The sequence below is a fragment of the Lemur catta genome, chromosome 15, assembly GCF_020740605.2.
Source record: "Lemur catta isolate mLemCat1 chromosome 15, mLemCat1.pri, whole genome shotgun sequence".
Lineage (NCBI taxonomy): Eukaryota > Metazoa > Chordata > Mammalia > Primates > Lemuridae > Lemur > Lemur catta.
The window spans coordinates 43075743-43096717 of NC_059142.1; the positions used below are offsets into that span (position 1 = coordinate 43075743).

The 20975-nt window shown below is 46.5% G+C and overlaps 1 protein-coding gene across 2 annotated transcripts in view; it reads left to right on the forward strand.

The window, feature by feature from the left end:
* The window catches only part of ITGB3 (integrin subunit beta 3), a 50780-nt gene extending 31784 nt beyond the window's left edge, over positions 1-18996 (forward strand). Inside the window, exons 11-15 of one of the 2 annotated variants that reach the window (XM_045525932.1) lie at positions 5563-5785; positions 6735-6835; positions 9276-9395; positions 13900-14066; positions 16126-18996. In XM_045525932.1, the coding sequence (XP_045381888.1) occupies positions 5563-5785; positions 6735-6835; positions 9276-9395; positions 13900-14066; positions 16126-16191 (677 nt within the window). In that variant the 3' untranslated portion in view covers positions 16192-18996. The remainder of the gene's footprint in view (positions 1-5562; positions 5786-6734; positions 6836-9275; positions 9396-13899; positions 14067-16125) is intronic. The other variant, XM_045525933.1, reaches the window with a different exon arrangement.
* Positions 18997-20975: the final 1979 nt, after the last annotated feature.

Sequence of the window (20975 nt, forward strand, 5' to 3'; positions counted from 1 at the left end):
TAGGAGGGGCCGCAGATGGCCTGCCCCTCTGCTTTTCTGCCGACTGTTCCTGGTGTGCAGGGAGGCAGTGTGGGAGGACCCAGCCGCAGTGTGTTTCCTTTGGCTGCCGGCCCCACTGAAGCCACAAAACAAAGCTGACGGGTCAGTAGCCCCGGTTCCTGCCTCCCACCCGTGCAAGAACAGCTCGTCCTCGCCTCCCTCCACCACCTCTTGCCAGGCTGTCAGGTGCCCGGCCGGCCTCAGGTCTGGACTCTTGGTGCCATCATCACATGCTCCAGAGGCAGGTACTCCGGGACACACGTTCCTTGAGCATCTGCTCTGTGCCAGCATTTGGTCCCTATGAGTAAACAGGGGTCATGTGTGATTTCTGACCTCTCAGAGCTTGTAGCCCAGGTCCCCATTGTCCCTCAGCAGAGCTGCTGGCCCTGTGGTCTGTCCTTTGCCACCCTTGGCCTCTAAGCATGGCGGCAGGTTCCTTGGCCACCCCCTTGTCCCCTCCCTACTTTAGGCACGGTCTCCATGGTTGCACGTCATCAGCACCTCTGCCTCAAACATCAGGCAGCGCATCCTTGTCCTCAAGGGCTTTTCCTCCCGCCACCCCCACGGACAGAGACTGACCAGGCACCCTCTGCGAGCCAGGTTCTGTGCCGTAGTGGGACAGGGGGACACGAAGAAGACAGTTTCCTCTTTCATTAACCTACCTAAGGATAATTCATGGGCAGAACCTGACCGATCTCAGAGTCCAGGGGTGAGGGGTCCTCAGGGAGTGTCACAGGAGCCCACTGGAGAGAGACTCATGGACAGTGGAGGCCTGGGAGGCCTCATGGAGGAGGTGGGATGTCTCATGGGTCTCAAAGGAAGGGCTGGTCATACAGGAGGCGGGTGGAGCTGTGCATCAGCCTGGAAGGGCCAGCTGTGTGGGGACAGCGGTCAGCCCAGAACGTCTAGCTGCGTAGGGAGAGGGATCAATCGCGCACGTTCCCTCTGGCCTGAAATCCCTGCTCCTCCTTCCTTCCCTCCCTTCTCTTCCACTCTTTCTCTTCACTCCTCACCCCTCTCCTCTGACTTTCCTGTAAACCCAGGCTCAGCCTTCCACTTGCTGGAGGGGTGCCATTTCTGTGCCATTACCACACTGTGGCTTCCTTTTAAGGGCTGACCCTGCCAGGGCTTGGGGTCAGCCTGCTGGCTCGGGCCTGCCGCTTCCACTCCCAGCCTCACTCCCTGACTGGCCCATCTTGTCAAAGATCACGTTGTTTAGCCTCACAAAGGAAACGCTGTGGCACAAGGGTTTCTGAGGAGGCTGAGGCCTCTGCGTGCTGCCAGGCCAGGAGCCGCGGTCAAACGCAGGATGTAGTGGGTGCCGTGGGGCCGGGCTCTGCCAGCTGGCACACCCCTCCCCCAGCCGCTGTGAGGGTTGGCTGATGACAGCTCACAGCTGCCCGTTCTCTGGAGGACGGCCCTCGGCTGACGGGAGCTGCCTTGCCCCCAGATGTTGGCCAATGACTGAGGGACAAGGAGTTACACAAGGCCGGTCCCTTTGCCCCAGGGTGGGCCTGTGGTGCCATTCATGCTTCTGAGCCCATGTGGGATCAGGCTGAAGGTGTCGCTGGTGGAGACCACACTCCTGCCAGCTTTGAGTCTCGCCCTATCCTGCTCCCTCCTTCCTCTCTACTTCCCCAGTGAGTCACCTGAACAGTAGTCCTCACCACAAGCTGTACTTCCAGGGACCCCAACCTCAGGACACAGCGCCCTTCTGCTCTCCCCACCAGCATGGCCTCCCTGCCCTCCACATGTGCTCAGCAGCTGGAGTTATGTTCCCCATCCTTCCCGGGAAACAGACATTTCTTTCCAAGGCTGTGAAGGTGTGTCTGAGTCTTGAATGCTGGTGTGGTTACTAGAGGATGGCACTGGGGCCATAGCAGAGGTCCCCATGGGGGCCGTGAGACACAGGTCAGGCCACCATCCAGCTCCTCTTTCAGCCTGGCCATGTACTACCCGCCCCTCTACCTCCTGGGGGCCCATCTACCCAGTGACATGGTTTCCAGACAATTCAGGATACTTCCCCTTTACCCTCTGCCTTTCCTCTGATTAACAATCAGATTTTTATTACTCATCCACTTCTTCCTGATTCAGAATCCTGAAGAATGAGTCACGTTTCTGCAGGGTTTAGGAGTCAACTTTTAAAGCCTTATTGAATGAGTATTAGGGGGCTCCAGCATTGGGAGCTCATGCCTGCCTTTGAGCAGACTAACTCTCCACCCCGTCTCCTCCCAGTCCTACACTGATAATAGAGTGAATAGGTCTTTCCGCTAGGGCTGATGGCTCGTTGTGATACTGTAATAATACAACACAGGGCGCACATTGGTGAATGTGTGTGTGTTTTCTGGGAATTTAACTTGGTTGTAAACTCCACCATAGTAGGAACCTTGTCTGTCTTGTTCACTGCTGAATCTCTAGTGCCCAGCATGGGGTATGAGCTCAATAAATATTTGTCGAATGAATGGATAAGGGAATAAACATTAATTCTATGTCTGCTCTTTAGCAGATTTCATGCCGGTCACTGCTGACAAAAAAAAAAAAATTTTTTTAAGACAGAGTCTTGTTCTATTGCCTGAGCTAGAGTGCAGTGGCATCATCATAGTCACTGCAACCTCAAACTCCTGGGCTCAAGTGATCCTTCTGCCTCAGCCTCCCAAGTAGCTAGGACTATGGGCATGTGCCACCATGCCTAGCTAATTTTTAAATTTTTTTATAGAGATGGGGTCTTGCTATGTTGCTCAGGTTGATCTAGAACTCATGGCCTCAAGTGATCTTCCCGCCTCGGCCTCCCAAAATGCTAGGATTGTAGGACTCAGCGTTCACACTCAGCCTAATGGAAAAATTAATGTGACATGTTCTCTCCTATCAAGCAGCTTACAATCTAGGAAAAGAAATAGGCAAGCAAATGACCATAAAATAAGGGTAGAAATAGAGGTAGAATAAAGTCCTTGGAGAACACGTGAACAAACAGTTGATTGTGCATAGGAATATCAGTAAAAGTTACAGCAAGGAAGGAACATTTGATTTAGGCTTTAAAGGGTGAATAGGAGTTTGGTAGCAGTCACAGAATAAAAAGGCATTTTGCATAGAGGGAACAGCATGAACAGAAACAAGAATATAAGGATAGTTCAGAAGATGGTGAATCATTCAGTGTGGTAGCTAAGGTGTGGCAGTGCGAAGTGGCTGATGAGATGTAAAGCTGGAAGGAGACTGAGCCCCTTGTAAAGGGCTCAAAGCTTTGCTAAAGACTTAGACTTAATTCTTAGGCACTATGGAGTCTCTGTAGGTTTTTAAGCGGTAAGTGACATGGTCAAGTTGATTGGTGTTCTAAAACAGTGGTTCTCAACTGGGAGGAAGGAGCTATTTTGTTTCCCAGGGAACATTTGGCAATATCTGGTGACATTTTTGATAGTCACAACTAGAAAGGTGCTACAGATATTTAGTGGGTAGAGCCCAAGGATGCTGCTAAACATTCTATAATGTACAAGCCCCCACAACAAAGAATTATCTGGCCCAAAATATCAAAAAGTACCAAGTTTGAGAAACCATGCCTTAAAAAGAGAATCCTGACTGCAGAGGGATTGACAATAAACTGGAGAACAGAGATGACTTAGTTGTCTGGGGACAGGACCAGGCTGAGGGCAGGGGATGGAAATGTCTACAATGAGGCCCAGAAACTCAGCAGTCAGAAACTCCATTTCTGTCCCCTCCACTCGATTAGTTCAGTATATTTGAATTCTTAAAATGTTCTTGAAATTTCTCATTGGTGTCAAGCTTAGTTACTGGATTTTCTGTGACTCCCTTGTTCCTACTTTAATCCTCTTTCTTCCACGGGTCCAGCCTTATCTTCTGCTGGCTAAGCCTGTTTTCTCTGTAAGTTACAGAAATGTTCTGGAAAGACCATATTAGTATAAATAGGAAAAAGCGCTGTTTGCAATACTGCATAGAGGCTAAGCAACTGGGATCTGAAGTCACAGGGACTTCAGTTTGAGCCCTGACCCTGCTGTTTATAAACTGTGTGGCCTTGGGAAAATTACTTAACCTCTCTGACCTCACAGAGTTATTATAAGAAATGAACAGAATAATATACCAAAGAACCTGGCACAGTGCTTGGCACCTATTAGATGCTCAACAACTGTTCGTGGCCATTATTATCCTGGTTGTGGTTATTGTTGGCACCCCTTTCCATGGGGAATATTCACCTCCTTGGTTGGTTTGCAAAATAGATGCAGTTCTGTTCTCTAAATGCTTTCCAAGGCTGTTCCACTACACTCCTAGGGTCACATAGGATATAATGAGGCTGGATTGAGAAGAGAACCAGCACAAGAAAAACAGGTTGTGTTGGTGAGGCTGGAAATAGTTGAACTGTGTCTGTAACTTAAAAAAAATTAATTAGTTAATTTTTCAATGTTTAGTTGTGGTAAATGTTCCTACAACTTTTGAGTGCAGAGGTAGGACAGAGGATGAGCCAACAGAGGCCACTGGGCTACATGAGGTCATTGCTAGCTATTGTCTCTATAGCCGTTCACCTTAGAAATCTCTCTCTCTCTTTTTTTTTTCATTTAGCTTCTCTTATTTTCTGACTTCTTTTCTCTGTAGCATTCATGGGATTTATTTAACCATACTGGCCCTCAGCACCCTGTGAGGTAGGATATATTTGTTCTCTGTGCTTATGTACTTGGGTCCGTTGGCTGACTCCTTGGGCTGTCGGTGCCCTCCCTCTGCCCCTTGGGTGCCCCGCCCATCTACGCATGCATTCAGGGTGCTCTGTGTGCATCTCCCCTTCTCAGGCGTTTGGAATAACCTTGTGTTCTGGATCTCTCCATTCTTCCCTTCCCCCGTATTACAATTTTCCCATCTTGCGTATATTCCCTCAGAGCTCTGCTTCTCACCTTGCAAGGTGACACCTTTGCTGGTTTGAGAAATGGAATAATGGAAATTAGTGGCTGATTTGTTAGTGAGAGGGGACCACAGTGTCCAAACTGGAGCCTATGTTCTTGTCTAACCCAGTCGGGTGGTGACAATGGCGACAATGGTAGGCCTCTCAGGTCAGGTATGAGAGAGGAACAGCCCTGTGTCAGCTCAAAAGGAGAGAGTTTTGGAGCCTGAGGGGCCTTTTGCCATCATCAGGTCACACCATCAAGGCACTGAGGGTCCTGTCTGGGCTCGGGGCTGTGGCTTAGTGCTGTGCCAGCCCTCAGGGCTGAAGAGCTTGATTCTATCCTTAGACTAGAAGTTGGCAGAGAAGGCAGAGGGGTTCAGAATAGGGCAAGAGGAAGGGTGGGAGGCCCGGGAGACTTAGTTCCTGAGACTTCTTTGCTCTACGATGGCTCAGACCAAGTCCTGCTACACCCAGGGGCACCTGGAAAACTGAGTTCTTCCTCACTGGGTGGGGTTCCCGTGGTTGTGAGCCAATGCCCTACCAATATGGAGGTCTGGCTGGGGAGAGGGTGGCTGGAGCCTGCTGTCATGGGGATGGGAGCCTCACCAGCGGGTCTGCCCTCCTGGGCTGTGTGCCTTCAGGACATGGCCAGTGCAGCTGTGGGGACTGCCTGTGTGACTCCGACTGGACCGGCTACTACTGCAACTGTACCACACGCACCGACACCTGCATGTCCAGCAATGGGCTCCTGTGCAGTGGCCGGGGCAAGTGTGAATGTGGCAGCTGCGTCTGCATCCAGCCAGGCTCCTATGGAGACACCTGTGAGAAGTGTCCCACCTGCCCGGATGCCTGCACCTTTAAGAAGTGAGTGTGCAGTCTGGAGAGAGTTGGGAGGTAGTAGAGGATCCCCAGACTGGAATCCCCAACTCTCCAGATCTGTGTCTTACTGATCCAAGCTTTAGGGAGAAGAGTCTGCTCCAGCCAGGGGCCAGCTCTCCTCTTTCCAGTGAAAGCTTCGGGGAGGGTGGAATAGAGCCAAGTGTGAAGGGGCCACAGTAGCGCCAGCTCGACTCCACTTGGAGAAAGCCCTCCCTAGGGTGGCATCCTGAATCCCTCTGACTTGGGAGGAAGGATAAACCAGACACCTCTGGGGAACATTCCAGTGCTGATGTTCTGATTCTGTGGGAGGTGTGGGGGCTGGAGTTATGGAGGATACTCTTTGAAACAGAGGATTTTAACCAGTACAAACTCATCCCTTTGGGGGGTCAGAGGAAGCCCCTGTCAGCCCACTCTGTGGCACTGTCATTCCTCTTACCACTTTAAGCAGGGCCAGATTCACGAGTATACAACCTGTGCAGCTGCCCAGGGCCCCATGCTTAGAAAGGCCTCATGCTTGTTTTAATGTTCTGCTGTCACCTTGAAATTCTTAATAATTTTTTAACAAGGCACCTGTCATTTTAATTTTGCATTGGGCCTCGAAATCACATGACCAGTTCTGACTTCAAGGCTGCCAGAAGTGGCACAGGGCTCACCATCCTGTCACAGCCCTGGATGGGACAGGAAGAAATTTAATGAAGGATCTAGGGGGCCTCTGGCTGCTGGGTGCTGCCTGTGGGTGAGGAGGACACTCCACTCCCGAACTCCACACTCCACCCCAGGATTGTCTTACAGGGGTGTGTGTGTGTGACACACACGGGTATATGTTTTAACTGAGGTGGAGCAGCTTTCTGGATGCATGGAGGTCAGAGCTGGACTGGGACACACTTAGGCACGCTCTTCCCTTTCCTTGATCGCTGTGTCCTCTCTCCTTTAGGGAATGTGTGGAGTGTAAGAAGTTTGACCGGGGAATCCTACACGAGGAAAATACCTGCAACCGTTACTGCCGTGATGAGATTGAGTCAGTGAAGGAGCTTAGTAAGTTCAGCACGTCTTAGAGTCACACCCACCCAGGTTGTAAGTGTTTCCAATTCGACCTCAGAACCTGCCCAATTCCCATCTGTAAGACAGAAGAGTGGCTCCTGCCTCAAGGAATATTGCACAGCCTGATACACAGTGAACACTTGATGAAAGCTGGTGTCCCGGAAGGTCCCCCTTATCCCTGCTGATGTGTGTGGCAGCCACCCCACTTTAGCTTCCCAGAGCCCTCACACTCAGCGAGAGTCTGCAAAGAACTTTTCAAGGGGATAGAAATCAGGCAACCCTAACTTCACCTCCCCAAGGAAAGCAAGATAATGTATCTCATTTCACAGATGAAGAAACTGAAGCACAGAGCCAGGAAGTGGGGCCCACGATAGCTGCCGCCTTAGCTTAGGCTAGTGAGCATTTACCAGGTTTACTTAACTAAGACTGGTAAGCACTGCCCAAGCTTGGCTTAAAGCTTTGCTGGCTTGGAGGGAAACTTTCACTCTTAGGGATTTGTAACCAAAATCTTTATCCTATAGCCCTTCTGCCTCTCCGGAGCCCCTCCTGACATAAGACAGACAGAAATACAAACAGTGGGGAGCAAAACACTTGCTTGCAATTATTCTGGTCTGTACTTCATCTTGACTTAAACGGAGATGATCTTTGCTGCTGTTGGCACATCTGATATGGTTATCTGGGCCAGCTAGGCATAGGCTGGTGCCCAGGAGATAGCAATCTCTTCAGAGATAGCGATCTCTCATACAGGCAGGAAATGAGTGCCAGTGAGAGAGCCACAGTAAGACACAGCCACTCAGTCAGCTTCTGGGTGGAGGTGTTACGGAAAAGAGTCAGACCTCTGGACCTTTTGGCTAGTGTCAGAAGCAGGGCTGGGGTGAGGTTTGCAATTTGGAGATTGAGTTTGGAGATGCAATTTTTCTGCTTGCTATGATTAGCTCGGAGGATAGAGGCTGTTGAAATGTTGAGATATTTTTATCATCTAGACCAGATGGGTATTACAAGTTAGTTGATATTGATAAGTATTTCTGTACCTCCATCCCCCTTTACCACCACAATAAACATAAAAATAAATGCTTATTAATATGGAATTTTGTAACTTAAGAAAGTTATAAAAGCATCTTTCATATGTATTATCTTATTCTTCTCCCAACAACCTAGTGAAGTGGAATTATAGCACTATTGTTATCTTTGTTTTGTGGATGAGGGAATTGGGTCTCAGGAAAGTTAAGTAACTGGCCCAAGCAAGTGGTGGATTAAGATGAGAACTGGCCAGGTGTGACGGCTCATGGCTGTAATCTCAGCACTTTTGGAGGCCAAGGTGGGAGAATCGTTTGAGGCCAGGAGTTTGAGACCAACCTGGGCAACATAGTGAGACCACAGCTCCAAAAAAAAAAAAAAATTAGCCAGGTGTGGTGATGCATGCTTGTAGTCCTAGCTTTTTGGGAGACTGAGGCAGGAGGATCGCTTGGGAGTTGGAGGTTGCAGTGAGCTATGATCACGCCACTGCACTCCAGCCTGGGAGATAGAGTGAGACCCTGTCTCAAATAAACAAATAAATAAATAATGAATGAATGAATGAATAAATAAATAAATACACAAATTTCTGAAATCCTCCTTCCCCTGTGCTATACCACTGGTTTGCTGAAGGCTTGTTGAGGTCAGGTCTGTGGGATGTGCTTTGAGACTCCTGTCCTAGTCCTGCTCCATCACTTACTTGCTGTGCGACCTCGGTATGTTTGCCCAATCTCACACGTCAGGTTTACCCATCTGGTTTCATCAGTGTAGGGCACAGTGTAGCTGGTGGAGGGTAACCCGCAGTGTCACTGGCAGAGTAACAGGCTTTAGAATCAGAAGGGGTGAAGCCTGCAAAACCTGGTGGGAGTCAGAGGGGAGAGGACGGCCCTGGGGAGGCATGCTGGACCGGAAACAGAAAAGGAAGAGATATAAGAGCTGCATAAGCAAACCACTGAGAATCTCTGAGCAAGCAGAGCGAGGAAAGAGAGGGAAGGGGACACCTTCATATGTTGGGCCCCGTTTACTTTTTGCTGTTTAATTCCCCACCAACCCTGTGAGGTGGGGGTATCATTTTCTTTTTATAGACGAAGAAAAGAGAGACTTGATGCGGTCAAGTAACTTGCCCAAGATCACACAGCTGGTAGGTGGTGAGGCCAGACTTTGAATTCGATTGTATAATACTGGTATGTCATGTCCCTTTCACAGAACCAAAAAGGGCCTGTGCAGGACAAACTATGACGTGAGAGTCAGCGAGTGGCAATTGTCAGACACGACAGCCTTCTCGAATCTAGGCATCTTGTACATGTCAGGCACAGGGCTCCTGCCACATACTTTCTCAGAAGTCCTGTGATAGGGGATTAGGGTGGCCCCATCTTCTAGTTGTTTCCCCATTTTTACTCCTCTGTCTCCCCTCCCCCAGAGGACACTGGCAAGGACGCAGTGAATTGTACCTACAAGAACGAGGATGACTGTGTCGTCAGATTCCAGTACTATGAAGACTCCAGTGGAAAGTCCATCCTGTATGTGGTAGAAGAGCCAGGTGAGTGAATCCTGCCCCAGGAAGAGGGAGAACCGTGTTAGGCAGGAATTTCTACCCATCGCTCCTCTTAAACTGAACAGGTTAAGCCTGGCCTTACAAGTAGTGAGTTAGGATCTGCCATCTGGGTGACGGGGATTTATAAATACAAGTATCAGCAAGGAAGTGACTTGCTAATCGAGGAGATGGAAAAACAAAGAGATAGGTAAGGAGAAGAAGGTAGGTATGGATCTCATCAATGAATAAAATATATCATGGCATTTTTTTAGGCAATAATGTCAGGAAGTAAAGAATTTTAATTCTAGTACTTTATAGCACACTGTGTCTGCTCTACTAAACGTGAGATGGGTGCCAAGAGCAACCTGCCTGTCACTTCCAAAGAGGCCTGATGGTTGGAGGCATTGACCTTGCCCGGTTCACTGCAGGATGTAGGGGTGGGTTTGAGGCACCAACCCAAGGCTTTCCCTGAACACTAAAAAGACTTGCTCTCAAGACCCCCTGGAAGTAGGAGGAGCCCCTCCCATCATACACAGACCAACCCCAGGATTGTCACCATCCAGCACTGTAGATCTGCTTCCCCTCACCACCTTTACAGCCTCCCTTTCCCTTAATCCCATACAGATTAAGGTATGACTTATTAGAAAATATTTTCGAGTACTTCCTATATATCAGGCACTGTGCGAGGTGCAGAGAATATAACAGGACATAAGGCAGACGTGGCACTTACGGGCTGTGGGGGAGACAAGCGTGTAAGTCAGTGGTGACACTGCAGTGGGATAAGGGCCATGTGGTGGTTGGGGGTGGACAGGAACGTTCAGGAGGGAAGGAACAACCTCTGAAAGTAGAGGCGAAATCAGTTGGTCTCTTGACATTTACAGCTGTAGGAATTTCTTCAAATCAGCTTTTAGACTGGGGGCCAGAAAACCTTTTCTGTAAAGGGCCAGATGTTAAATATTTTAAGCTTTGTGGGCCATATGGTCTCTGCTGTGACAACTCGAGTCATCTATTGTAGCAGGAAAGCAGCCGTACACAATATGGAAATGAATGGACATGGCTATATTTACAAAAACAGGTGGCAGGCCACATTTGGCTCATGTGGAGTTTGCCTGCACCTCTGTGTTCTTTACTGGTGCTTTCGGTCATTGGGGTAAACCCCAACATTTGACTGCCTCTGCTTCATCCATGTCCTCTCCCCTGAGGAGCCTTCTCAGAGCTTCTTTAGCCTCTGTACCCACCGCTGACAAGGTTTGGTGCTTCTGTTTGGTTCCCAGAGTATCTGTGCTTCCCTTACAAGGGCCTTCATCACACGAGTAAATTGCTTCTTTAATCATCTGCTTAGGTCATAAGCTCCAGGAATGCAGGAACCGTGTCTGTCTTATCTAGTGTTATATCCCTGTACTTAGCTCAGTCATCTACAAAGAATATATTGAATAAATGGTTTTGAATGAATTAAGAGGACAAATTAGTCCTAAGGACAAGTGGGCTTATACACATCTAGGTATTTTTTAGGAGAATTCTGGCTGCATGGGGAAGCGAGGGGATGAAGGTGGGAAATGGGCAGCAGAAAAGCCTGGAGAAGCTACCTTGTGTTGTACTTCCTTTAGGGTGGGCCTGCCACATCTGTGTCACCCAGGGAGTTGCTATCTCTGTGGGTAGAGGAGACCATTGTCCCCCATCTGGAATATTATCTGTCAGCCCTTCCCAGAGCTTTCACCCTTGATAAAGGAGAAGGAAGGTATAAAAAGGGTACCACCTTAATTTTATTTAGTGTCTCAAGGGAAAGTAGACATGGGGCAGAGGAGAGGGGAGTCTGGGTATGTCTGTGGGGGGGCAGATGTGGATTGGTTTGACCGTGACTTCCTCACACCTTCCCACTCACCCACATTAATACATTGCATGATTTTTCTACGCACATCTGTTTGTACCTTTGTCCCGTTTGATTTCAGAAGGCTGGTGTGTCTTTGCTTTGGGGTTTAACATTATTTCATCTCTTTGCTGGTTCTCCTGCTGTATCCTCACCAAAATCATTTGGTTTGGTATTTTGAGCCTGGAATCTATTGCTTGAAGTTGTGGGGAGCATAGGTGATGATAACCTGGGGATGGTACAAATAATCCCTGGTGGGTAGCTCTTCAGGGTCACTGCCAGTAGACCCCTTCTGCCACATTAGGAGATAAGATACCAGATCCACAGACCCATATTTCCTGTCTTGTTGCCCTGGAATTAGGGACTCCATCTCCTCTCTCATCCCTACCCCAACCACTTCCAGGGGCTCTGTCTTCGAGTAGAATGTAGCAGCTGGGGTCCCAGAGCATAGGGGGAGATTATTCTCTTTCTTTTCCCCAACTTGTGCTCTTGCAGATGCTCTTTTTGAAGGGCTGAGCTACTGCAGGGCAGTAAAGAGAACATTGCCAAATGGTTTGGCATTGGCCAAGTGGAGTTTAGCCACATGGAATGGGCTCCTGAGCTGGGTTCTCGTCACTCCCAGATAGGGTTGCCAGATAAAATACGGTATGTCCCAAGCAATATTTGGTACTTATATAGAAAAAAAGAATTCATTGTTTATCTGAAATTCAAATCGGTCTTGGCTTCCTGTAGTTTTGTTTGCTAAATCTGCCAACGCTACCCAGACTTCCCTGACCTCAAGTCACTCACCATGGATCTACTGCGGTGGCTGAGAGGCCCCTCCAGGGACCACCTGACCTTGTCTTCTGCTTCCAGGAAACCTGCCACCCACTCCTTTCGGGACAGGTGGCTAACAGCTGGTTTTCCCCTGAAAACCTCCTGGCACTCTACCTGTCCTGCCTGTACTAATATGCAGAATTGAAGAAATTTCACTTTGAGTTTTGAGGGTCAGCCTTACCCCAATCTTCTAGAGAATTCATAATTGCTTTTCCGAGAAGAATTGGGGCCCTCCACTCCTGGGAACTTGGACCCTGGAACCTCACAGCCTCTCTCCAGACGCTCCTTTAATTATAGACAGATTGTAATTTGGTGGGTTGGGCGATGGCCAGCTTGGGTTTGTGGTGGTGGTGGTTTCTGTGTAGAGTGTGGTGAGCACAGGGTGTGTGTTTAGAGAAGAAGGCGGGAGACAGGGTGGAAAAGTGGATGTGACTTCCTCTCCAGACTCATCAATACCCCCATATACCAACACCTGGTTTCATAACACTTGAGGTTCCCGGAGTGAGGTCACCTCTCAGACACCTGATGTTTATGGGAAGCAGAGCTCTACAGAGTATACTCAGCTTGACCCTCAGAGGGGTGACATGCCTCTGTCTGTGTTGGTTGTTGACTGGGGTTGAACAGGAAGTCAGCTTTCAATAGGGTTATGATTTTAGATGACTAAATATTTTGGGAAAGAACCCAAAATATTGTCTTGGCTGGTAGACCTCCTGGTCTCTAAGGGTGCTGAAAAGGTCATTAGGTTCACAGTCCCCAGGAATGTAAATATCTGCATCAGGGTAACAGACACAAATGCCTACAGGGGCTAAGTAGCCAAATAAATTAGTGAAAACAGTTGGGTATAAGAAAAACATCAGTTACAATGGTAGCTGATATCTAGTTAGCACTTATTCTGTGTGAGACACCGTTCTGAGTTCTTTAAATATATTTATCTGAATTATTCTGCATAACAACTTGTTAAAGTCAGTGCTATCACTTTCTCCATTTTAAAGACCGGAGAAGCAGGAAACAGACACCCAGAAAGGTTAAGAAATTTGCCAAAGGTCACATAGCAAAGTTAAGTCGTAAGCCAGGATTCAAACCTAGCAGTCTGGCTCTAAACTCCACAGTAGCACAGACACAATGGCAAATCACACTTTGCCTCCATTTAGGGGAGAAAAGGGTGAGTGATGGGGGTTCCGGCAAACCAGAAATCACATGTCTCAACCAAAAGCGGCAGCTGCTCCTTGGTTCTAGCCAGTTGCTACACTGTAGGAATATAGGTCCCAGTGTTTCTAGATCTTTTGATTTTTTTTTTAAAGAGAAGAATAATCTGAAATTTTAGTGGGATAATCTCCTGATTCTTCAATGTTGCCAACAAAATCAACTTTATTGTAATTATTTTATTTTTAGATATAGAGTCTTGCTGCGTTGCCCAGGGTGAAGCGCAGTGGCTATTCACATGTGCAACCATAGCTCACTGCAGCCTCAAACTTCTGGGCTCAAGTGATCCTCCTGTTTCAGTCTTCCCAGGAGCTGGGACTGCAGGCACATGCCACCATGCCTGGCTGTAAAATCAATTTTTAAAATAAACATTTGGGTGAACCCTCGCCCAAGTCTGGATTCTGTCCAGGGGTGACCAGTTTGAGACTTCTGATTTAAGCCACTCAGGACAGATTATTGCTGTCCTAAAGATTGCCCCCTTTTTAAGAAAATAATTAATTTTGAAAAGCTGTCCTGTTTCCTTCAGAGACCTTTATTGCTTTGTCAAGAACACCTTACTCACAGCCAGTTCCGGGGATTCCTGCTTCATTCACAACCACCCTGCTCTGTGCTTCTTCCCGACAGAGTGTCCCAAGGGCCCTGACATCCTGGTGGTCCTGCTTTCAGTGATGGGGGCCGTTCTGCTCATCGGCCTTGCCACTCTGCTCATCTGGAAGCTCCTCATCACCATCCACGACCGAAAAGAGTTTGCTAAATTTGAGGAAGAACGAGCCAGAGCAAAATGGGACACAGTAAGAGGCTGGGCTGGGCTGGGTGTTTTCTACAGCTGTTGGTTCAAGAACCTGAAGTGGAAGCAGCAGATACTTAGGGCGGCCAGGTTCAACCAGCACCATAGTTTTCCAGTTATCTTCTGTTCTGGAAATTGGGAGATGGTCTGACTGTCCCTTGTCCTTGAGTTTCCTGAAAACCACCTGATCCTCTACCACATGGTGACGTGGCACCATGTCAGTGAGTACTGAGTGAACGCAGGTAGGGTCCAGCTCTGCTCTGACACTGAAGAAATGAAAAAGAAACTTATTCTCCAATTGAGCGAGACAGGACAAACCTACGTTGAGAGCATATAATGCATAATCTACTCATGAAGTCCAAAGCATTAAACACAAATAGAAAAAAATATAATAGCTAACATTTATTGAGGATTTACCATGTGCTAGGAACTGTTCTAAATGCCGTTTACATATTAAATTATTTTATTCAGCTGGGCATGGTGGCTCTTACCTGTAATCCCAGCACTTTGGGAGGTTGAGGTGGGAGGATCGCTGGAGGCCAGGATTGGAGACCAGCCTGAGCAAGATAGTGAGACCTAGTCTTTACATAAAACAAAACAAAACAAAAAAATAGCTGGGCATGGTGGTATACTCCCACCTATTCGGGAGGCTGAGGCAGGAGGATTGCTTGAGCCCAGGAATTTGAGGTTGCAGTGAGCTGTGATGATGCCACTGCACTCTAGCATGGGTGACAGAGTGAGACCCTATCTCTAAGAAAACTTAAAAAAATTAAAAATAAATAATTTCATCCCTGAAACAACCCTATGTGGTAGGCAATATTATTATTCGCATTTTATAGATAAGAAAATTGAGCACAGAGAAGTTAAGTAGTTGCCTGATTGTGGGACGGAATTAGATTACTATAGGAATTACTTTTTCTGTCAGCCTGTTAGAAATAGCGGCAGGATGTCATTCCACCTCATTCTCTTCTTTTTCCTCAAATAGTAAGATGGTTGCTTCCAAATTAGACTCTAATCTTATGCTCCCTGCATTTTATCCTAATTTAATCTAATTAAACAAGCATTGAGAACCTTCTATAGACTGAATTTTACTCTCTTCTCCTTTGGCTCATCTTCTGCATTTTAATTTTTTTATGGACCTTCCAAATAGCCATTTGAATCCCTGAATGTCCTAGGTTGGGCTGCAAGTTTGTTCCCATTTGATGGCAACCCCAGGGGGCTCTAAAGTCCACCGTAGCACAGACACAATGGCAAGTCACACTTTGCCTCCGTTTAGGGGAGAGAAGGGTGAGTGGCGAGGATTCCAGCAAACTAGAAAACATGGGTCCTAACTAAAGGGGCAGCTGCTCCTTGGCTGTAGCCAGTGGCCACACTGTAGGAATATAGGTTCCAGTGTTTCTAGATCTTTTGATTTTGGTTCTCAAGAAACTGAGACGTTTCTGCTAGGACAGTGCAGAACACCCTGAACCTCTGAGGCACACAATAATGTGCTGTGTGTCTTGGAGCTACTATTAACAACTACTAGATTTTGTAAGATTTTGTCACTTTTTGTTGGAAAATAGTTTGGGAAACCTAGTAAGGGTCTTTCTCCTGATAACATGACAGTTTTGTGGGTATTGCTTGAAGTGATGAGATGAAGACACATTAAGACTTATTTGGGCAAAAGCTGTCCTCTGTGTTCTGACTGCCACCTGCTACATTTCACATCCCCCAGCACTGTCACAATGAAGGAAAAGGGGAGAAGGGCAAAAAGAGAGTGGGGAGAAATGGAGAGGTTGGGTAAAAGCTATCCTAGGACGTTGTGGGATCACCAAAAGTTGATGGGCTGAATTTAAACCCTCAGAAATAGTGGCAGGATGGCATTCCACCTCCTCTGTCCTCATTTCCTGTCCATTCCCATCCTGAGAGCTAAAGGGTGAGTAAAATGAGCATTAACCTGTTTCATTGATGGTATATTCTAGAGAAGGGTGTCTCAGGCAGACTTCTCAGTTGAAATTTAAACATTTAGGGCAGGGAAGGACTGAGGCATTCACTGTTAAGACACTTTTGTGTTCTCTCCGCAGGCCAACAACCCACTGTATAAGGAGGCCACGTCCACCTTCACCAACATCACCTACCGGGGCACTTAATGACCTGCAGTCCTCCTCAGATCATTAGCAGACTGTGCCGGGATTGTGGGAGTCTCTGCTGTCATGTTTACAGAGGACAGTGTTTGTGGGTGGGACTTGGGGCTTGGAGCGGGGTGGGCTGGGAGAACGTCAGTATGTGGAAGTGCGGGTCTCTGTGCGTGTGCGTGCGTGTTGCGTGTGAGGGAATGTGTATAATTTAAAACTTGCAATGTGTCCTAATAAGCAGAGCTCCTCGGCCTTCGTCCTCAGAATGCCTCCTGCGGGGATTCTTCCTGCTTAGCTTGAGGGTGACCGTGGAGCCGAGCAGGTGTTCTTCGTTACCTCAGTGAGAAGCCCGCTTTCCTCGCGAGGCCGTTCTCCCTGAAGAGAAGGGCAGGGCTGAGGCCTCTGAATCCAGAGGAAGGGACACCAGGCCTTGGCTCTACCCTGAGTTCATAAGTTTATGGTTCCTGGGCCCGACTCTCAGTAGCCTTGGTAGGAACTGTGGGCTTTTGCTGCCCCACCGTGTCACCTGGGCCTCTACCCGCCTCCCTTCCCTCAGGCTGAAGACAGGGGCGGGGAGAGCTGAGCTGTCCGAGCTGCCCGTGCCTTTGCCATCCCCTCAGTCCAGCTATGGTTCTCTCACAAGGGGAGCCCTTGCTACCTAATTCTTTGACCTTTTGGGAATGAGGATGGCAGGGCCACTCAGGGGTCATGCATGGCCTGGGGGATGTGCCAGCATTATAATCACAGCCCTTCAGATTTGCGTCATCGGCAGCTCCACGCTGGAGGTTTGTTTAGAAGAAGTGTGCCAACCTTAGACCGGCACCACCTCGTTACCTCCTACTGCCACACCGTCGCTGCTGTAGACCTTCGCTATGTGCTGGGGATTTCTCTCTTGACCAAATGCTTTTCCTCCAAGGGAGAGTGCTATGGTTGGAGCCAGAGGTCTGGCCCTACCCTTCAGGCCTGTTGCTCCTTGTCCAAGGCACCTCCACGTACCCAACCCTGTGCCTCTGTGTGCTATATCCATCCGTGGGGCTGATGGCATTTATCTACTACCTCTTGGGTGTCTTGTGAAGGAATCGTTCCAGTGAGTCTGCTGGGCATAAGTGCCAGGATGGAACGATGGGCCAGTTGTATCAGCATGTGTGTGTGGCCTGTTCTGCTGTGGGCCACACAACCTCACTTAACTCAGTCTTGGATCTGAGAGGCCATAAGTGCAATTTTATTTTGTTTTTCTCATCAGGGCACCAGAAACCATGATAAGGCTTGCTTCATCCAAAGGAACATGTATATAAAAATATTTTCATTATATTTGTAAGTTCTTGTGATGGCAAAGAAGGAAGCACAGAAAACCACACAGATGTGGGGTATGCAGACACTTGGGGGCATATAGCATCATTCCTAGCAAGTCACTGCCCAGTTGCTAGCTCTGTGGGGGGCTCTCTCATCCCAGAAGCCTGCGGGGATGGATGTATGGACATGCTGGACCTCTCCTGAGGAGGAAGGACTGTTCTTTAATCCCAGCAATAGCAGTTGCTTCACTGGTGTTGACATACATCTAACATTAAAAACCACTCTCCCCCACTGCCCAAGAAAAAGGGAAAGACTTATAAACAGTGGTCTGATGAGCAGAAAATCTGAGTCCTGGTCTCAGTGTTGCAGGTAAGGAATCTTTAACCTGAATTAAGAAAAGTCACTTTCTTCTCCCTGCGGCTCAGTTTTCTAGTCTGAAAAATGATGGGTTTTGACCAGCCACTCTTAAAGGTCTATTTCAGTATCAACGATCTAAGATGTTGGGACTTACTGTGGCATCAAATATGCAGTCAAAATTCTGTGGGATATTGACACTGTTTGTTTTTCTAGTTGAGAGACCTGGCTTTGGCCATGGTCCATATCACCTTTCTCAGTGAGAGTCTCATCCTATCCTCTCTCTAAACCCCTTCTCCAGCTTTTGTTAATAGTTACGTCTCCTGATGTAGCACTGAAGTTCCATTTAGTTATTATTTCTTACTTCACTTTGCATACATTTGCATCCACATATTAGAGAAGAGGAATCCACAGGAAGTAGCTGAAATGTATTAATATATTCTGTACTCTTGTGTTAACATAGCGAGTAAGCCCTGGAATTAGGAACAGGGCAATCACTGAGCCCTGTCTCACCCATGGATTACTCCTTATTGTAGGGAATGGGAATTTGGTAGAGCGATAAATGGGGGAGGAGGAGGGATGACCATGGATCCAAGAAATTTAGAACCTAACTATAACCTTCAGCTACTGAGACAGAGTCCATGAGACTATTAGTGGGACATTTTCTTTAGATAAGGTGGTTTATGTGAAGAAACTATATTAAAGGGGGAAGAAAATGCATAAAGGATGAATAAAATCAGTAGGAGTCTCATCTGAGCTACTGGAATTAGGTTCATAGGCCTTGAAGACCAGTACTGTTTGTATGTGGGGATAATCTGTAGCTCTGCTCCGAGATAGTGAACAGCAGTCAGTTATGGTATGTAGGGTGAACAGCTATGTGGTATTCTGGCATTGGATAACACAGCACAAAGGGATTGTGCTCAGTTCTTTTGGAGATCATTTATGTCCAGACTCAGGATCTGTGTATATATGGGAAACTTTGAACATTCCTGACCAGTTACCATATTAGGAGTTAGTTATTTACCTCTCTGATATTCCTAGACCATCTATGATTTCAAGATACTTCTCTTTGTTAAGTATTCCTGGTTGAAATTACTTATGTCCCTTTCTGATTTCCTAACCACCCTCTGTGTTTGAGTTGTGCAACATTGAATTAAATGTGCTTTCCAAAAAGAATTGGCCTAAGGCTGCCCAGTGCTTCCTGTGTTGTTATTTCTGTTTCCTTTGGGTGAAAAGAATAAGTGTCATTGCCTCACAAATGATTATTTTAGAACACGCATGTTTCTAAATGTAACAGAATGATGACTACTGTGGGTACTGAAACTAGCTTCAGAATCCAGAGCTTTTCTTTAGACTTAATGTATTTTCAAAATGAGTAGTTTATTACTGTTGTAAGAGTTTTTTTTTAAATTGAGTATTATTTAGGAACTTCTACAACTTGAACAGAACAGACTGCCAACACATCCTAGGTTTTGTTCGTAGGAAGTATCAATGGGTAAAATAAAGGCTTTATGGCAAATTATTTATAGGACCATGTAATGCACAAATTTTATTTAAAGCAATGGCTGTCAATGTTTGGTCCCAAGACCAGCAACATAAAAATCAGCTGGAAATTTGTTAAAAGTGAAATTTGACAGGCCCTAACCTAGTACTACTGAATCAGAAAATCTGGGGATGGAGCCCAGGAATCTGTATTTTAATAAACCCTCCTAGTGATTCTGATGCATGCTCAAGTTTGAGAACAACTGATTTGAGGAGTCACATATGTATCCTTCTGGCCTAGAAAGAAGTTTATAGTAAATCATCTCCGTTACTATATGCTTAAGAACATATCTTGGCTGATAGATTCAGAAAATCAAATATTCAGCCACACAAAATGAAAATCTACTTTTGACCCATTTTCCAAGTTAAGGGTTCACTCATGGCCACAAATTCCCATGAAAAACTAAAAGAACAGATCCAAATCCTGGGAAAACAGCTAATAGAATACTTGGCAGGCACATGAGAAAACTTTTTATGTGTAGCAAGCTGCAAGCAAGAAAATACTCTTACAGAATTTATTCACAGGAGATGGGATCAAAATCAATTATTAGCTTTATCATCCATAGGATGCCAAAATAAGACTTTAGAGTTTGTAACTTTACTTTTTGTTGTTTAAAATTTATTGAGCACTGACACTGTGGGATTGGAGTACTTTACCGAACACTCATAACCTTTGCCTTTGAATCTTAAATTCCTTACAGAAATGTACATTTTTTTGAACACAATACAATGCATGACATCATAGGTTACATGAACATAGACTGAGTCCTTTTATAGTGGAATCTTGTGAGATTTGCTGTGTTTTATGTACATCTCAGTAAGTGCTGACTAAATGTCTGGATGAAAATGGAGGATCTTATGTGAAAATGAAATGAAAAGCTATATGCCAAGCCATTTTTGTAATCCTTTAACTCTTGGACCCTGCAGTCTGAACTCTACAGTAACAGAGCCATCTAATGACCACTGGGACCAATTACAAGCAGATTGGGAATTACAGGGCACTCAATTTTCACAGTGATATAATGGAACGATAATATATGCTTTGCAATAAGCCATTTAAAAATCCTTTCTATTTAGTTTTATAATATAATATATTTATGGGACAATATATTGCTAATTTCATTTGGCTAAAACATGCAAGGAGGCAGTCTTAGATGTTTGTGATTAAAGTTAAGTTTATCACTAAATAAAATTTTAAAAATCTACTTAATGTGGCCACCTAAGAATAGTTTGTATGTGAAGGGGAAAGTAAGAGATCAGGAACCTTATTGCCTTCCTTGCAGCTTCTAATGTCATAATGATGTCCCCCCAACTCCTTGCATAAAGGAAAACATCAGCTGGTATTTGCTGACAATACACTAAAGAATGCACACTGAAAGCAACATTTAGAAAATTTAAGAGCCTTTAGGCAAAATGCCCATTGTAAATTATTCTTTAGGAGTGTCTCAGAAAAGAACTTTGTAAGGAAAAAGTTTCACAATTGATTTTCTTTTACCCAGTATGTTAGCTAGGTTTTCCAGTGACTCGTAAATGATTGGCATGATTCTTTGGAGAGGTCACAGTGATGGGTGTGTAAGTATCACTTTGGCCAACGGAAATACTTAGTTAAG